The sequence below is a fragment of the Diadema setosum genome, chromosome 20, assembly GCF_964275005.1.
Source record: "Diadema setosum chromosome 20, eeDiaSeto1, whole genome shotgun sequence".
Taxonomy (NCBI): domain Eukaryota; kingdom Metazoa; phylum Echinodermata; class Echinoidea; order Diadematoida; family Diadematidae; genus Diadema; species Diadema setosum.
The window spans coordinates 31243287-31263143 of record NC_092704.1 but is presented as its reverse complement, the minus strand read 5'-3'; the positions used below and the strand labels follow the sequence as shown (position 1 = coordinate 31263143).

Here is a 19857-nt window from a genome sequence, read left to right as displayed (position 1 = left end):
AACTCTCCAAATACACCTAAGATCATATTGTATGTATTTCAGCATATTCAATAATCTTACATTATTCCTGTTACATTTACTTGCCCTGACTGCCCTGTGACGCCATGGGCCAGGAAACCACTTATCCTTTTTGACAAACTGTATGTAGGGAATGCAGGGCAAGTTAGTCTGGGGTGGCCCATGGGGTTCTTGTAGGACAAATTCGACAAAATACCTCTACGATTTTGTATAATGTATTTTGGCATATTTATCTTACCCGTACTTGTTACATTTTAGATACCCTGACGGGCCTCCGACGGAATGGGCCAGAGAATCACTTGTCCTATCTTGACAAACTGTATATAGGGAAAGCAGGGCAAGTTAGTTTGGATTGGCCCATGGGGTTCTCGTAGGTCAAAGTCGCCACAATACCCCTTAACTCATAATTATTGTATGTATTTCAGGATATTCAATAATCTGATATTATTCCTGTTACATTTACTTGCCCTGACTGCCCTGTGACGCCATGGGCCAGGAAACCACTTATCTTTTCTTGACAAACTGTATATAGGGACTGCAGGGCAAGTTAGTTTTTGGTGGCCTATGGGGTTCTAATAGATAAAATTCGACAAAAAAACCCCTTCGATTATATATGTATTTTTGTATATTTATCTTACCCGTACCTGTTACATTTTAGTTACCCTGACAGGCCTCTGACGGCATGGGCCAGACAATCACTTGTCCTATCTTGACAAACTGTATAAAGGGAAAGTAGGGCAAGTTAGTTTAGGGTGGCCCATGGGGTTCTCGTAGGTGAAACTCGCCAAAATACCCCTAAGATTATAATTACTGTATGTATTTCAGCATATTCAATAATCTTAATCACTCTTGTTATACGTTTACTTCCCCTGACAGGCCTCTGACGCCATAGGCCATGAAACCACTTATCCTTTATTGACAAACTGTATGTAGGGAACGGAGAGCAAGTTAGTTTAGGGTGGCCCATGGGGTTCTAATATGTCAAATTCGACAAAATACCCCCTATGATTATATATGTGTAATATTAGCAAATTCAATAATCGTAATCATTTCTGTTACATTTATTTGCCCTGACGGGCCTCTGACGGCATGGGCCAGACAATCACTTGTCCTATCTTGACAAACTGTATATAGAGAAAGCAGGGCAAGTTAGTTTTGGGTCTCCCATCGGGTTCTCGTAGGTGAAACTAGCCAAATACACCTAAGATCATAATTATTGTATGTATTTCAGCATATTCAATAATCTTATATCATTCCTGTAACATTTACTTGCCCTGACAGCACTGTGACGCCATGGGCCAGGAAACCACTTATTCTTTCTGGACAAACTGTATGTAGGGAATGCAGGGCAAGTTAGTTTGGGGTGGCCTATGGGGTTCTAGTAGGTGAAATTCGACAAAATACCCCTACGATTATGTATTTTAGCATATTTATCTCACCCGTTGATACCTGTTACATTGACTTGCCCTGACGGGCCTCTAACGGCATGGGCCAGACAATCACTTGTCCTATCTTGACAAACTGTATATAGGGAAAGCAGGGCAAGTTAGTTTGGGTGGCCCATGGGGTTCTCCTAGGTCAAAGTCGCCACAATACCCCTAAAATCATAATTATTGTATGTATTTCAGGATATTCAATAATCTTATATCATTTCTGTTACATTTTTTTTTGCCCTGACAGCGCTGCGACGCCATGGGCTAGGAAACCACTTATCTTTTCTTGACAAACTGAATTTAGGGAATGGATGGCAGGTTAGTTTTGGGTGGCCCATGGGGTTCTAGTAGGTCAAATTCGACAAAATACCCCTACGATTACATATTATGTATTTTAGCATATTAATTTATCTTACCCGTACCTGTTACATTTAGTTGCCCTGACCGGCCTCTGACGGCATGGGCCAGACAATCAATTATCCTATCTTGACAAAGTGTATATAGGGAAAGCAGGGCAAGTTAGTTTGGGGTGGCCCTTGGGGTTCTCGTAGGTCAAAGAGGCCACAATACCCCTAAACTCATAATTATTGTATGTATTTTATAGGATATTCTATAATCTTATATCATTCCTGTTACATTTACTTGCCCTGACAGCCCTGTGACGCCATGGGCCATGAAACCACTTATCTTTTCTTGACAAACTGAATGTAGGGAATGTATGGCAATTTAGTTTGGGGTGGCCCATGGGGTTCTAGTAGGTCAAATTCCACAAAAACCCCATGATTATGTATGTACATTAGCATATTCATTTATCTTACCCGTACATGTTACATTTAGTTGCCCTGCCAGCCTCTGACGGCATGGGCCAGACAATCACTTGTCCTATCTTGACAAACTGTATATAGGGAAAGTAGGGCAAGTTAGTTTGGGGTGGCCCATGGGGTTTTCGGGGGTGAAACTCGCCAAAATACCCCTAAGGTCATAATTATTGTATGTATTTCAGCATATTCATGTTAATCACTCTTGTTATACGTTTACTTCCCCTGACAGGCCTCTGACGCCATGGGCCACTAGAAACCACTTATCTTTTCTTGACAAACTGAATTTAGGGAATGGAAGGCAGGTTAGTTTTGGGTGGCCCATGGGGTTCTAGTAGGTCAAATTCGACAAAATACCCCTACGATTACTTATGTATTTTAGCATATTAATTTATCTTACCCGTATCCATGACAAACGTTGATGAACCCCCCCCCCCCCCCCCCCCGATGGCGAATATCAAACGAGAAAACAGACGCAGTGATGATTCGCCGTGCGTCCTAGGAATAGGCCCCTAGTACCCCGATCAGACGCCGTGCGAAGCGGAGTCCCCGTCCGACGCGACAGCGACACGGTAGCGTATACAGTAACATGCACGAATAAGTAACTAACTTCAGATAGGGTGTACACTGTAGCGAATATCGAACGAGAAATAAGTGACTAACTTCAGGTGGCGAATATCGAACGAGGAATGAGTAACTAACTTCAGGTGGCGAATATCGAACGAGGAACAAGTAACTAACTTCAGGCCGGTCATCACAACGGTACCGAGAAGCTACACCACCAGTGTTCCCTCGCGAGATCGAGGCCTCTGTCCCATGCCCGGCCCTCCCGACTAGCCCCTGGCCTGCCTCGCGATGTACCGGTGAGCCGTAACCACAGCACAGGGGCTCGTCTGATTGATTATCTATGACTATGAGGGACTAGGAACTTCATGTCCACTGACTGCTGACTGTCTGCCGAAGTTGCAGTTGTATGTATGCCAAAGAAGTCTTTCTCTTGAGTCTACCTTAGAACTTGTCAGTTTACAGATTAGATCTTGGCATTCTCTGCCTAACTTGCCGAAAGATCGGGCTGTCTGGTCGTTGCTGACGTTGGGGTATGTATGGGGATATGTTCAGGGATTAGAGTTCCATGTGTACCCCCCACTGCAAGTGGGAAAAAAGAGTGATCATCAAAGTAATGATTAAATTTAGGTGGCTTTAGGGTTGAATAGGGTTAGAGTTTCGGGTTAGGATTAGGTTAGGGTATCACTAGAAACTCTATGACTTTAATAGCATAGACAAAAAGATCCGTCTATCCGGAGGAGTCTTTTTTTTTTTTTTTTTTAACGTTATGCTCTTTCGTTACGATCTTTCGGTCAAGGTATGACTTTGACCGAAAGATCGGAGCAGAGCGATAACATCAAAAAAAAAAAGACTCCTCTGAACAGACGGATCTTTCTGTAAAGCGTTACGTATGACTGTGCTGAAGTTTGAAGCCTAAAAAGCCCTAACGTATGTTAAGTGAAATAATTTAGCCCCTAATTACCCAGGATTGCTAAATTGATTACCAGTACTAGAACTCTACAAGACTAATACCTGTAAAAGAGCTTAAATCTATTAAACACATGGAGGGTGTGTGCACTATTCAACATTGTGTGTAGGCGAGATCTATCATTACGAGTATTAGATGACACTAATGCATGAATGGGCAGGTACGTATAGCATAAAGTGTCTTCAGAGTGACGCCATTTGTTTTTTTTTGTGTGTGTGTGCTTGATATCCAGATATATTAAATTAGATTTGTTTAATATAATTTCATCCCAGAACTTTGTGTGTTGCATGGCCATGAATGCAGTACCAGGAGCAATGATTTCGCAGAAGATCCCTTCGCTCATGGAAGAGGGGGAGGACGACAACGATGAGGATGGCGCAGACGAGGAGGAGGATGTCTTCTTCACTGAAGCAGACTATGAGATGTACTCTTGGCGGCGAACCCTCGACATCACAGCCATTGTGAGGTGCAAGAGGCATGCAAACAAACCACTGGCAATGACGCAACAGTGAGTGGAATCACATGATTTTGATATCAAATAATGTTTAAAGGGATTGTATAGTTTTGGTAGAGAGCTAACTTCAAGTTTCTGAAACATTTTTGGTGAGATAATGAGAAACCTATGAAATGTGAAAGAGCATGTAATTCCAAGAGGAATTCAATGTTTATTTGATAAGGTAATGGTTTTGAAATGGCTGAGATATCCAAAACAGAGCAATCCTAATGAAAAAGTGGGATTCTCCTTTTAATTGCTTTGTTTTACTTTGTTTTTGGATGTCTCAGGCATTCCAAAACCGATTTTCATCAAATAAACTTCGAATTCCTCTCAGAATGGTATGTTCGGTACTACTGCGTATTTCATAAGTGGTTTCGTGGTATCTCATAAGTTAAAAGCCCAATCCTCACCTCAACCAATACTACAGTTGTATGCCATCCCTTTATAAGTCGTTCGTTCACTGTCATTGTGTCCGTTGCTGATGCAATCAAATTTTCACCCATTACTTTTATCCTTTATTTTATAAGATCCACCTTTGTTTAAATGCAGTATCTCTGAAGGGAGCAATCCCCATGGCATTCATGGCAATGAATATGATGAGTATGTAATAAGGATATTGGTTTCATGTTCTCTTTGCAGACAAGGCATTCATGTGTATTTTCTTAGAAACCGGTACTGTACATACTTAGTAGACCTACTACATTGATACAATAGCAGTTTGTAGCACCACTTCAATATACTGGTACTAGTGGTAGATGATGTTATTAATTTGATGCATGAGGGAAAAAAGGTTTGATTTAATTTACTTAATTTGTCATGACTTTTCTTTAAGAATACCCAGTTCATTTCAACAATAATCCATTATTGTCATAGTGCAAATGTTAAGTTTTGCAGGTTGCACTACAAAATGCGGAAATTTAGTTCATACAGATCAGATGCCACAAGGTCAGAAGTAAAGCTTTGTTTGAGTCTGTCTACTCTCTGAGTGTGTTTTTCTGTTCATGTACATTTTAATAGGAGGGAGAAAATTTCTATGAAAAGCCAAAATGCCCCAAATGTCTCTGTGGAGCAATGGCAACCGGTCAAAGCCACCATCAGCAAGATACCTTCCATAGTCCAAACGGTCAGTCTGAGTTCCCCATTCCCTGACCTGGAGTACCCTGACTTCTCTCGGCTGACCGTTGGCCAGCATCGCAAGTTTCTGGAACTCCAGACCAAGTTTGGAACGAAGGGCATCCGGGTCACAACCTCGCAGGACTCCTTCGAGCATCAACAGTGGCGGGTAAGTCTTGGGTGTCTTCCTTCGTGTTCATTGAAAGCGTTCATGGTGTGACAAGAAGATATCAAATATAAGGATCTGGTCAATTATTGAATTCATCAAGCCCATCATTTCAATGAAATCTCTATCTTTGTTGAAAGCTAGTAACAACATCAGAAAAAGTGAAACACTATTGAACAATGTGATGGCTCAATTTCAGAGATTTTGAACTTAGCAGACTGAGCTATGTAATGATAATGTAAAAAAACACACCAGTATACAAAAGTTTTGTGCATTATGCTATTACTGTCAAGTGATCTTTGAACAAATATTGCCAGCGTGTGCTTATGAAACCATTTCCTGAATGGTTCATTGTAACACTGCTGTCTGTGGAAAGTATTGAGCATGGCAAATCTTGTCAATCACAGAATTAATTTTTGATCATTTTACATTCATTGTTCACTCATATTTTTTTCATACCTTCGTATATGATATTATGTTAGAAACTCTGGCAGTGTGTAAAACCATGCAACACAGATATTTCAAATATTGAACATTGTCAGACAAAACTTTAATGTGAATATGCGCTACATTTAAGATCTCACAATTGAAGAACCAATCATGTAGATCAGAAGTAGGTCATGAGCAGTTTTGAAGTATTTTGTTTGATAATTGCACTCTCCCTTTTTCATGTATAGCAACTTGGAGCCCAGATCTACCAAGATCAGCAGGACTTCAACACATTTGCTGAATTTGCCTCTAGACGGTTTCCTGGAAATTATTTGGTCGTATCTGCAGCAGCTGTGCAGTACATGAGAGTGAGATCGATTGAATTGTTCATCAGCTTATAATTCTTAAATACTTGTAGTTCCATTATGGAAGTTTAGAGAGCTCTGCTAGTTGTAAAAGTGACATCAGACATAATATCTGGAGTAAAAGGATTAAAAAAAAAAGGAGAGAAAAAAAACAGTCACGATCACAAATCACAGATTTAATGTCTCATCAAACCCTATCCACTGTAGACCTCTTATATTTGTGTCTGCTGAGATATACTGTAAAAGTGGACATTTTCGCGGTGTTGAAATTTGTGCGCATTTCGCGCAACCAGAAACTAGCGCGAAAATAAAAGCATGTGAGTATTTTTGCTTGCCATAAGTTCCTGTGCATGATGTCTTGATTCCGCGGAATTAAAAACACGCGAAACTCTTCTTACGCGGCCAAGCGCGAAAAATTAGTCGCACGGAAATAGTCCCACGAAAATATCCACTTTTACAGTATGTAATTGAGGGGCATTCTCTTCTGGGGAATGGGCTTCTGATAACATAATTATTCAGACAGACTACATTTTGTAGTCCCTGTCCTTGAGCTTCAGACTCGATCAATTGTGTTCTGATTCAGGAGATTGAGTTGATCTTCATAAATTGTTCATAGCATTATTTCATAGATATTGAATTTTACACCAAACTTAGAACCCTAACTGTCAGGTTTACCTGTGCAGACTTTATATGATGGAAGCATCTATAGTAGTAGTCCATGCATGTACAATGTACAATCTTCATCGAAGTTGTCTTCCAATATTAGGGAGCTTTAGATTTTGACGCGCGGACGTTTGAGCCGACGCTTGCGCTGGACGTTCTCCTCTCCCTGCGTCGTGTGGAAAAGTAGCTTTAGATTACTAATAGTACGCTGGGACGCAACGTATAAAAAACAAAATCGCGCCCCCATATGATCAGTGCATGAAGAAGCTCTCTCTACGTCGCAAACTGTGCGGACGTGAAAATAGCCCAGTATGCGTAGTGAAAAACTCAGGTGACGCAAGCTAAAAATAGATTAACTTTACGCGCGCTACTGCGCACGCTCAGAACATGTTTTTTTCCTTTGAACGTCCGCGTGTCTAAAATCTAAAGCTCCCTATTATGAAGCTTAAAGGAGACTTCCATATGATTGACAGACTTTTACATTTGAACATCTATGAATTGGCTATACTGTGTACAGAGTTTCAGAACTTAAAGTGATTGGGATAAGGAATAAGAATGTTTTCAAAATTCATAACAAATCACAATGAACAAGGATGATATCATAGCAGCTTCACATAAAAATGCATGATTTGGGGCTCAAGGAAGCAGAACAGAAGAAAGCATGCATAAATTCTACACAGGTGAAGTTGCTAAGCAAGTGGTATTGTATTGGAATATGTGAGCCAGCTATGTCATCATCCTTGTTCAGTGCATTGTGTTTTGGGTTTTTCAGAGTATTGGTTTCTCTGCTCAAGGACCACAATAGATTCCACATATCTATATATTAAGCTGGTGATTTATGTACCACATAATATGAAATTGTATGTTTGAATTATCTGGAATATTTTTTTAAAGCCTTTTATTGACCTTTGACCTTCTTTCATCATGGCTGCAGTATTTCAAAATCAACCTGTAGAACTGTCAAAGCACAATATATCCTATTGCCCAAGTTTGATTGAACACTGCTAAATGCTTCTCAAGTTGGCATGTGAAGTTGGTAGTCATGAATACTGTGGTCTTGGCCACAGATGACATGTTTAATTGTTTATTAATGTACAGATTGTCAATGCTTGTTTAAATCAGCCCAGTGATTGCAGATTGCATTATTCTTGCACTCTTCTGTGGTCAGGAACGCCTGAGGGCTAACCTAGCCCGAGTGGAATCACTCCCCCGGCACTACACCGTACTGCAGACAGCAACGCTTAACCCAGGTGTGCCCCTGCCTTCTGACGCAACGCTGCAGAGAATCGGGGCACCAGTCATCACGGTAAGAAGACCTTGTTATGTCCCATGAAATCTAAAGAGAATGGTGGAAAGGTCTATGTAATACATCAAATCGTCGCCAGTCACACGAACCGACGAATCACTCGATTTTGGGTCAAATTTTCGATTTTGAGATTTTCAATCATTTCGATAGTAGACATTCCATACTACATATTCTGAAATTCTCAGTGTGTAATTCGGTGTAATTTTTACGTAGTTATCACTTTTGTAGAAGTATGTCATTCCATTTGTGAAAATTATTTGTTTTCCCCATAGACGCGTGTGTTAAACAATCAGGCGATTCGACGGTTCGGTGACCGCGCGTACTACATTTGTAGTACGCGCGGTCACCGAACCGACGAATCAGTGCGCATTGACTTGCATGTAGTTTTTGAGATTTAACAGTTCATTGACCGCGCGCACAGTGCGCGTACTATGTAATACATGTGTTGACAATGACAACGCTCAATGTACATGTACATATGGACACACATGGAAAATGACAACGTTCTTTGCAGACCGAAAATACATGCATGCAGCTCTTTGACGATTTCCTGCTTATTTGTTAACAATACAATTCGATAAAAACTTCACAAGTTAGGGCAAGAATTGAAGTCTGATGTACTACAAAAATAACTGGAAATTATAGACATGAAAGTGTAGCAACCATGAGTCAAAAATGGGTTAACTTCAAACGCGATTTTCTCGAATTGTCATTCTTACGCAAACCTGAGGGATTCGTCGGTTCGTGTGACCGGCGACGAAATGTGTGGTTGATAGTGCCTCGTGCAATGTATGCCAACATCATAGCAAGGGGCAGTTTACAGCAGTATGAGAGTAAAAATACACCAAGGGCTATTTGCAGCTACATAGTTACAGTAAGGAAGCAAGGGTAATTATACAAAAGAGTAAGAAGCAATGTACATATGAGTTTATGGTACTGTAAGACCAAGTTGGATTTTGGGTGAGTAGGATGGAGGAGTTGGTGTTTTTCCAAATTTTTGTAGCAGAAAGGTTGTAAATATCTATTTTATTCTCCCATTTTTATGCTCATAAGATTTTTGTCCTTCTGAAGAACAGACACCATCACTCTTAGTTTTTTTCTTCAAAAATCGGTTCCCAAATTTTGTGTATAAAGTATATTCATTGTGAAGGAATCTTGTTAGGTTTTTTTTTTTTTTCTTCTTCTTCTTCTTCTGTCTCATAGGGCAAGGTCCCCAAAGTGACTGTTCCAGAACTGAGTGAGAGCAAGATGTTCTTGAGGAAGACTCTCCCCTCAGGACAGGAGATGGTAAACACTTCAAAGAGTGCTCAGGAGGTAAGTACCTTGAGTCTTGTGATGATTTCAGCATCCCTCCCTCCTCATAGTCCAGAGAGGCATTTCATGAAGCATTTTGTCAGATATTTTTTCTGACAAACTGTTATAAGCTATGGAAATCCTGATATCTGATTGGCTGAGAGCAAATTTGTTTGACAAATTTATCAGACAATGCCCCCTAGATGGCATAGATTTGTGAAGAAACTTCATGAGATGAAATCAGGATGTGTTCTGGAGAGAAAGTAATGGCAACCAGAGCCCTGTTGCACAAAAAGATGCAACCAAACACTAGTCAGAAAATCAAATGCAAGCAAGGTATCAGCCAATTGGAATTACATATTCAGAGACTGATGTTTGATTTTATGACTTCTGTCTTGATCGCAACGTTCATGCAACTATACCCTGGACTGTAGACTGTAGGCCCTATGATGCTGACTTAATCTTGTATGATGATTTTAGCTGTTACTCAGTAAATGGCAGCTTGATATTTGAGCAGTTGCTCTCTGTTTACAACAGACTGGGTAATACTTCTGTCTGGGTTTGCTAGCTTATGTAGCAGGCAGTAGTTTTATTAGGAACCAAAGAAGAGGTGTGAAATGCAAGTTATGCATACTTTTGCCAACATATCTTTGACACTGCATGATAACCTGCCTAAGTTTTTGTTTAGAATGTGTAAGATGAGGTAAAAGATTTCTCTCACATTTTTCTCGAGCAGCAAATAATTCTTGTATGGTAGCCCCATTGAAAACATTTACCTCTTCTCACCACAAATGAGTGGGGATATATTCTCCAGAGCCTTCGGATTCACTGTATTTACCTTGGCTGTATGAGCAATGATTCATATTGTGCGTACATGTGAAGGTCAATATTCATATGTCTTTGCTGTTACATCTTTTGTTGCACACAGGCAACTGAGGAGGATAATGCTCAAAGATTAGCAGAATTCCACGGAGTCGACATCGTCCTGTCGGGGAGCGGTCTTCTCAGCCTCGTTGACAATCACGCGCCCCACTACGAGCAGCAGTGGGAGATTCCTGTGGAGGTCAAAGGTGAATGTGCAAATTGTATGTGCCAGCCTGACTTTGTAGGATTTCTCTGCCGTGTGTCTTATATGACTCCTAAATAGCATATTTTTTCCTCTTAGTTTTGACATGTATTCATGAGGTTACGATATATCAAACAACGGCTGAACAGTGAGTTAAGTTACACAGTGTAAGCATTTTTGTCATCTCCATAACTGGAAAAACAAGCAGACTGAGAATGGGCCAATGAAACATCACAGTTATGTCTCTGTTTAAATATCTTTGAATATATACAATGATGCAGCTTTTACCCCCCCCCCCCCCCAAAAAAAAAAAAAAAAAAAACAACAACAAAAAACAACAACAACAACAACAACACTTTCTTATACATTTGATAATAGTGGAGCTTATACAGAGGGAGACCTATGCATGCATGTTTCTTTTAAGAAAGAAATGGGATAGACTGAACTACTGTTGTACTGCTGGTCATCTTGTACCCTGAATCATGCGTTGATTTTATGTGCAGAACATGTTTGTGTGTATGTGCAAGGCATGTGTGCATATACGAACTCCAAATTATAAATCATGGCTCATACATTAAGTAAATGTAAAGCTTGCGTGCATCATTTCCATTCCAATAATTACTTTGAAAGGAAAGACTTTCCAAGTTCACAGGTTAAGATACTTTCTCTTCTTGTGTATACAGGTGGCTCCCATTATAACAAAGTCCTGGGGACTAGCAGTTTTCTTTTATTATACCAAAATTTTTGTTGCACTTGAACAAGTATTAAGGAAAGAATATAAAGAAATATAAATGATAATTTGGGGACCTGAATTTTTACTTCATTATAGCACAATTTTGTCACAACTGTGTCTGTTATAATGGGAGTGCACTTTATATCATTTCTATTTTGTCCTACAGCTAATGCAGAGTCAACGGCAAAGCAGAAAGTTGTATTTCTTAAGAAGCCGCTGATGAAGCATGCCTACTACCCACATGAAGCTAATGCCATCTACCACAAATTTGCACTGAAGCGGATCTTGGTGAGTGAGACACGGGACAGGTATGGTCGGACATCAGACGGGAGGGGCGAGCAGGAGGACGATTCTGCCGCGACGCACGGTGACGACGAGTTTGGGGACTCGTCCCTGTGGGACCTAGAGACGTTTGGAACTGACGTCCAAACCACCAAGATGGAGGATAGAAGTGAAGAGGAAGCAGATGAGCTTGTGGTGGACCAACCAGCGGACAGAGAGCTTTGTAGTGATCCTCTTGTGTCTGTTAGTGAAGACTACGTCAAGGGTGAAGTGAAAGCTGTCAGTCCCAGTCTTGATAATGTGCCTAATCCTTCCGATGTGACTAACGTCACTGTGTGTGATGCCGAGTCAGATGCTGGCATACCCGTTAAGATCCAGAGTGGTGTACAGGATGAAGAACTGAGGACAACTAGTGAGAAAACAGATGCTGTTGGAGATGAGAGATCATCACCACCATTGGAAGCACTTGATGCCAAAGGCAGCAACGGATTCAGTCAAAAAGGAATTGAGCCAAACCCAGGGATGGACTCTGGTTGTGCAGGGGATGTACTGGACATCGCCAGACCTCTTGAAGCCATTGCACACGATTGTGACTCCAAAGTAATGGATGATGTTGTCGTGGATAATGTCGCCATGGATACCAACCAAGGTGAGCTGGAGCAAGGGAATGAGGACCAGGTATTGGCTACACCCACTCCAGGAAGGAAGACTGTGGCTAGAACGCACACTTTGAGTGAGTGCAGTAGTGATGATGAGAATAGACTGTGCATCGTGACTGATGATGACAGACACGTGAGTGATGCGGACGTGGTAGGGAAGAGAGAAATCAAGGAAACAGCAGAGAAGTGCCCTTCAGAGGATGAACAGATGGCGAGTACACCAACAAAACCAATTGAACAAACTGTTCTAGAGCACAACAGTGACGATCATGCAAATATCGAAGGTACAGATCTTAAAGAATCTGATCTTGACACAGTGGGAGACGAGGATGTCACAGATGAAAAAACTGGCATGGATGATGGTGGGGAAAGAGAGGAGAAAAAGGAGGAACATCCGGCTGGAAGGATGGCAACGAGAAGGAGTGCTCGCATCAGAAACCAGAGCTCAAGTGAAGAGAAGTCTAATGCTGACCCTCCTGAACCAGCAACAAAGAAGCGACTTAGAAAAAAGATGCTTCCGAAGGAAGATGTTGAGATGAAGGATGATGAGGGATCTCGTGGTCCCAGGAAGAGAGGAAGACGGAGAAAGGTTAGGGATAATGATGAAGATGAGATGAAGGATGAAAAGACAGAAAGCAAAGAATCAAAAAAGGATGTGTCTTCAGATGGACATACAGATGAAGGTAATGTGAACCAGAAGGCTGGGAATGCCAAATCTGCGGGACATGGTGAGGAAGGAACAAAAGAAGCCAACTCAAGTGTTGCAAGTGCAAAGACTGAAATGACAGTTGCACAAAGCGGTGACAGTGATAGAAGCAAAAATCCTGATTTAGGAGCAGACGAGGGTGCACCGGTGCCCCCAACTGGGAACGGCCAGAAAGAGCGTTCTCAGAGATTACAGGCAAAGCGTGCAAGATTGCTGACAAAGACCGGTCCAACCAAGACTTCCCCTCCCGAAAAACAGACTAAGAAGCGGCCCATTGCCACCAGAGGGAGTGGTCCCATGGAGTCCACCATCGACGAAATCATGCGACTCCAGGAGAAGATGCTGACTAGCAAGCAGTCTGCCACGCCCGCTCAATCTCACGTCGAGGACCCACATCATGGGGATGGTCCGGCTCAAGGCCAGAGCAGTTGTGGCCAGGGGGGAAGTGGCCCGCAGATACCGTTGACAGGTTCGCAGGTGGCTGGGATAGAGCTGCGAGAACCGGCAGAGGGGAACTGCGCGTACAGCTTGTGGAAGTTTGGCAGACTGAGGCTGCTGATCAAGAACAGGGTCCATGGACTGGTGACCACCGGACTTGAGACTGAGAACAAGGTTAGGGAATGGATTTGCATACTCCTGTCGTCATCTTTGTGCATTTTATTATTCATGTACAAATCTTGAATAAAGGAATAGTTCAGAATTGTCTTTAGGAAAAAGAAGATTAGGCATTCTCAGATCTCATTGCAGAAGAGAGGGCAGTTTGATGTGCTGTATACGCTGTTATTTTCACATATAGATACTTTTGCAAATGAGGAGGTCTCTGACATTTTGCGAGATATTGCTTTCGTGAATTGAAACCGAGGCTATCGTAAGTTTACTACTTCCCTAGTGCATGGCAACATTTTTGCGTGTTGTTAAATTCGCAGTCCAACAGTGATTTGAGAAATTCACAAAAATCAAACCCTCGCAAAAAAATAACAGCTTATACAGCATATTCTCATACCTACCTTTCTATTATTGAACTTGACTGTTAAAGATCCAGTAGAATAAGGAGGACTTCTGTCGTAGGACTACTGTTTCACTGGCGATTTCATTGATATTGGAGCAGTTTTTTAAACGCTTGGCATTCAAATTTTACAGGCAGTTGCAACATATAACTACACCTTATTTTCTATTTTCTATTTTATTTTCTATTTTTTAAATCAGTTTGTTAGCTTTAATTTCAAGATTTAGGGTTGCGTGCATTACTGTAGTAAGCTGTACTTCTCGTTTTTCTTAGGTTTTATTTACTAGAGCAGATGTCTTTGAGGAAACGATATTTAGCTGGTATCCCAGATATTTGGTTGCTTGCAATACTTTTTACTAGTTTTGTTTGGATGTTTGGTCTCTGGTAGGAGCAGGTGACGAGCGTGGTCTCCAAGATGGAGCGCCAGGCAGAGTTGGGCTTTGAGATGCAGACCGCCAGTGACCTGACCCGCATCTGGCTGAACATGTACCTTCACCCGGGTTCAAAGGTCATCAGAGGTCAGTTATGGGCTGGTTGGGGGGGGGGGGGGGGTGGGGGGAGATGTCATTTTAATAGGTCATACAAATTGAAATGAAATCGAAAACACAAATTTCAAGGTGAAAAGCTTGTGTCACAGGGTGAAGGGAAACATTGAAGGGGTGATAGCAGAGTGAAGATTTTGTTTGTGGTTTCAGACAAATGGTGAGAGTAAACAAGTATGTGTTAGTTTTAGAAAGGGAGTCGGCAGTCTCTGACAACTGCAGCGTTGGAATGGTGAAATGAATATTTCTGATTATGTTGTGCCTTTGCTATATTGTTTCAAACTTTGTTTGCATAAGATCACTCTACTAATTAAAGCCAGCAGGGCCATTGTCACAAAGATGTTTTTTTTTAAGTTTTTAGTTTTTAATTTTGAACATTAAAATTGCATGAGACAGTAAAAACTAAAAGAAAAAATGTTTGACACTTATATTATTCAGAGGGCTATAAACAGAAATGCAACATTAAAATTAAACTTTATGATCCTAATTTATTTTATTGATAACATATATTTACTTGGGTGATTTGATGATTTTGCAGCAAGTGGTTGCATTTCAAGACAATCATCTAAGGACTCATTGGTTTATTTGATATGGAAAAATAAACCTTATAGAAAATGTTCAAGAGTAACTCTTATTGGTGACCATGCTATCAATATTTAAAATCATTCTGTTATACGCTTAGATTACTCAAATATAGGTAAACCACTCTGAAAAAAAGAGAAAATTCAGAAAAAGAGCACATACTGTGCAAACTACTAGCAAAAGCAATGTGTGACAATTGATGAGTAAAGTTTTGGTCTATGTTAAAGTTTGTACGTAAGAAGATGCTTCCTCTATGATTGTTGTGCAGCCAAGGGAAACCTGTGTCATGATTCCCACTATAATTTTTCCAACAAATGGGGATAAATAGAATGAAAAACTGATGAAAAAAAAAAGAGAAAAAAAGCAACCCATTATTGATCCGTACTTGTTTTGTTTCCATTGGACTTTCCAGGCAGGATCGATGCCAAGACCTCTCAGATCCTCAGCTGGGAATCATTGGACAGTGCGGCTGTCATCAACTCACAACAAACCATCACGTGAGGAAGCATATTTAAATTTGGATGATTTCTAAAGGTTTTCTTTGAATGCATCCTTTAAAGGTAATGTGTTTTCATCATGGGATCATTTTTTTTTTCTTAACTTTGTATTCAGAGAGTCAAATTGCCAGACAGGGAGCTTTTGTTGTTTATGTCAATGAAGGACAATTTGTCAATTTGTTGTAATATGTGAAATTATTGAATTTTTTGAATGGTCACTCCCATGTCTCCAGTCCCAGTATGTGTCTGAAGATGTTGTACCACGTGCTGCTGAAGCTGGCAGCTTTACCTCCCGGGAGGTACCTCCTGCGGCACAGACCGGGTGACGCCCACGTCTGCATCTACCAGTGCATGGAGCAAGCCGCCAAAAATGTCAGGTGAGCCCCAGCAAAGGCCCATCTTAACATCAGGCAAAATCCAGCCATAACTGGACATGCTTGAGAAACATAATAAACTCAATAATCAACGATAACTCAACAATAATAAACAACTCAAAATAATATGATGTGAACCTTAGGACTTGTTGAATTGTGAAGTCGGAACATGAGCCAAAAGTATTCTGCCAGGTAATACAGTTCGACCTCGATTATCCAGCCATGTCGGGACCGGGGCTCATCCGGATAAGTGAATTGGCCGGATATGGGAGACACAATGTTAATGTATATAGCTGCCATCCAAGCTGCCGTCCCAGTGCACTGGCATCTAGGCAGGTAGCGTACCCCGCAATGGTGGTGTAATCTATGCTACCCTGCGCAAAATAGTAGTCCCTTACTTTTATGATGATAATGTGGTGTGAATTTATGTTAGTTCTGTTGGGAATATTGTAGGTAAATCGTGTGAGTTTCGTAGAAATTTTAATTGAGTTAAAGTCACTGTTTTTTCTCAATTTTTGGATGAAAAAAAAAAAGTCCTTCACTGCGTGAACGCGTCCGGATAATAGAGATTTCCGGATAAAAGGAGGCCGGAAAATCGAGGTCGAACTGTAGTTAGCCTGCTGTATTCATTAGAGGGCAAAAATAACCCCAAACTGAAAAAGGAAAAAAAAAAGAAATTCATAGATAAATGCATACATCAATGTCTTTATCTTTATCACTATTAATCTGCACTTAGAAGTATCAACAAAAATTATCCAGTTCAAAGGATTTTTCTGTCATAACAGTGATTTATGATGTGTGAGATCTTAGGCATTTATGTTCCAATCTGCAAGCTTTGTTGATAAAAGTTTACATGTCATTGTTGTGCTGCTCTTTTCTTTGTTTCCCCCAGATCATCTTACGACCTTCTCGCTGCACACCAAGCCAGTAAACTGTTGGAAGCACCACCTCCCACCCTTCCCTGGGTCCCGCTGGACTGCAATGCACCCTACCCGGCCAGCAGGTGGAGGGGCCGTGTGCCCCTCACTTTCCCTCCGCGTCCCCCTGCCTTGAAAAAACGTATGTTGCAATAGTCAGTGCGTGGCCACTTCTTAGTCATATTCTTATTGTGCAGTCTGCTCAGTCCCCAAACATTTGGGTCATCCTAGTATCCAAATTTTCCTAAAGAATTAATTTGACCATGTCTTAGCGCTGTTATGCCTTGAGTGTATGCTATGCTTTTGAAGGTGTTGTGGCCGAGTGGATAAGAGCACTCATCTCCGAATCACATGAGCGTGGTTTGGGTTTGTGGGTTCGAGCCCATGCAAAGCCAGACACATTTGCCCTTCAGCAAGGCACTTTGTTCACATTGCTGCTCTCCACCCAGGAGTACTATGTATAATGGGTACCCGGTCAGTTGAGAATGCTTACGTTGGTTGATCAGCATGTGTGCACCTGTAAAATGATGACTGGCTGGAATGCTCCCCAGGGAGTGGAGAGTGAGCACTGCCAGTGCTGGTTGGAAATAATGTATCCAGTGACTGGGGTAATAGTAGTCTGTAAAGCACACTGAACTTCGTAAGTCTGAAATGTGCTATGTAAAACAAGCTATAATTAGTATTATTACCCACTTTCGTGTCATGGCATTCAATGGTTTCTGTATGTTTCAAATGTTCATTGTTTCTGTGCAGAACCCACACAGCAGGGAGGAAAGCACAAGAAGAAGAAGAAGAAGAAGAAGAAGGCTACCCCAGCAAACGGCTGACACGGAGGGGATCAAAGAGTGCAGGACCAGACATTGAAACACAGTCTGACCACCCGTCCCCACAGAAACGAAGACCTCCAGAGCCCATTGTACTAGGAACGACTGGCTTCTACGGAAACAGAACAACTCGTCCTCTCAAGAGACTTTTGTAGGAGTCTGCATTTGTGGTTCATGTCATATTGCTGTATAAAATCTGTTTATTGTATAAGTTATACAAATTCCCAAGAACCTTTTCGTGATTGCATTTGCATGAAAATGATCTTGTTTCCCCAAGTAATGTAAAACTTAGAAGAAGCTTTGATACTTCTAAGAATCTGAGTGCAACATGTGGCTGCAATGGAATTGGCCCTTCTCTGAGGAAAGTATGCTCATAGAATGTGTGGTGCTCAAAGGGTTAAGATTGTCAGTCTGTCAAGATAGATGGCATTACAGTTAAATATCATGGACAGTCTGCAGACTGATTTATTTTATTTATTTATTAATTTTTTTTTTTTTTTTTTTTTGGGGGGGGGGGGGGCAGATTTGAACGAAACTTCCCTTATCACTTCATTGGGTGTGTTGCATTATGCATTGTACATAATGCAGTAGTCAAATATGATGCACGTGTAGAACACTGATGGACCAAGCTTGTTCCAGAGGAAACGTTTGCAAAATTTCCTGCATGATAATGATGGAGATGGGGTTCATATATGCCAGGAGGATAATTCATTGTAGGCATAAGATGAACTGATATGAACAACTTTCTGTGCTGGAAGTTCAGTTCACTGCTCCTGAAATCTTTATTTATTTATTAATTTGTCTATTTTTAATTCTTCTGGTATATTTGCAATAGTGCATTATGAAAGGATTATTTCATTGAAGTATGTGTAAAGCAACTTCAATTGTCCCTGGCCCAGGGACATGTCCCAGGGACATGCAGTATATGTGACATTAATAATGGTCTATCGTAGCAAAATGTCAAAGGAGCAATGTTCTGTGTTTTTATGCACCGTGATTGAGAATAATTTGAATAAGTGACAAAAATATCTCTTACAAATTTTCAAGATTAACATCATATGAAAGAGAAGTATATTGCTTTTTATGTGAGAAATAAACTGAATATTTTGCAGTTTTTATTTTGGCAAATTATGCAAGTCAGGCGCCATTTGTGAATGTAAAAACACACAAAAACATTAACTGTGATCCCTATATGATTGTCACGTGTCATGCATACATACATAATTCTCCATTCTGTACTGTACTCTACACGTGAATTTAAACACTTGTGAAATTGTCAGGAAGTCCCGTTTCATGAAAAATTAGACTTGCTAAATATATGGCGCATACAGTATTACCAAGCATACTTGTGTTCATGATAGATTACAGTAACATTCTGTGCTGCAAGTTTCTGTAATGGCTGACAGAGTACTGTTTATAGAATATCGCAGTTCATAAATAATAGAATAAAGTTCACTGACTCTGTGTAAGATTGTTGCATGCCACAAAAGTTCCTCTATATCTAACCATAATGAAAATCTGTCAAGAAACAGAAAAATGTAATTTAATTTCACCATTGGGTAGATGTATCAGAGGGTTTGAAATTAGTATCCCTAACTTTATGTAAATATTGCAATCTGCATGCAGTGTGCAATTGACTAGGATGCAAGTACCATCTTTTGTCCTAAATATGGCACAGTTAAACTAGAACAAACATACCGGCTGTATTTGCAAAGAGGACACTTTCCCACATCAGTCTCATCCATTGGAACCAACCATGTTTGGACTGGACTTTTCCACGCTATAGCTGAAAAAGGACCGTCTTTAGCTCAATTTCAGTGACCCTTTGCCTCAAGGAATTTTCTAAATTTTTAATCAGTACATCTATGCCTCATGTAGCTAACATTGGCAAAGTGATAAGCTCCACAATCCACGTTGGCTTTCAGTTTTTAAAATCATGTTAACAAGATCTGTAGTGTCCGACTTGAACATAAGATTATGCATCGGGCAACGTCTAAGTTGGAGGCATGATACAATCTATCAAGAAATGATGATG

At 40.8% G+C, this 19857-nt stretch overlaps 1 protein-coding gene across 1 annotated transcript; it reads left to right on the top strand.

Annotated features, from left to right (window-relative positions):
- The first annotated feature begins 4118 nt into the window (after positions 1–4118).
- LOC140243606 (uncharacterized) lies at positions 4119–18211 on the top strand. The gene is made up of 12 exons (XM_072323271.1): positions 4119–4311; positions 5317–5581; positions 6256–6375; positions 8204–8341; positions 9545–9655; positions 10563–10704; positions 11600–13692; positions 14475–14604; positions 15623–15707; positions 15941–16084; positions 16974–17140; positions 17752–18211. Exons 1-12 carry the CDS (start codon positions 4145–4147, stop codon positions 17823–17825), a joined length of 3636 nt encoding a protein of 1211 aa, XP_072179372.1. The 5' UTR covers positions 4119–4144; the 3' UTR covers positions 17826–18211.
- The last annotated feature ends 1646 nt before the right edge of the window (positions 18212–19857 follow it).

Bases quoted from the DNA above. Each gene is read 5' to 3' on its own strand.
- LOC140243606 (XM_072323271.1), top strand. From the start codon at position 4,145: ATGGAAGAGGGGGAGGACGACAACGATGAGGATGGCGCAGACGAGGAG. The intron at 5,582-6,255 runs GTAAGTCTTGGG...TTTCATGTATAG, and splicing joins TCGAGCATCAACAGTGGCGG to CAACTTGGAGCCCAGATCTA. The intron at 14,605-15,622 runs GTCAGTTATGGG...TGGACTTTCCAG, and splicing joins GGGTTCAAAGGTCATCAGAG to GCAGGATCGATGCCAAGACC.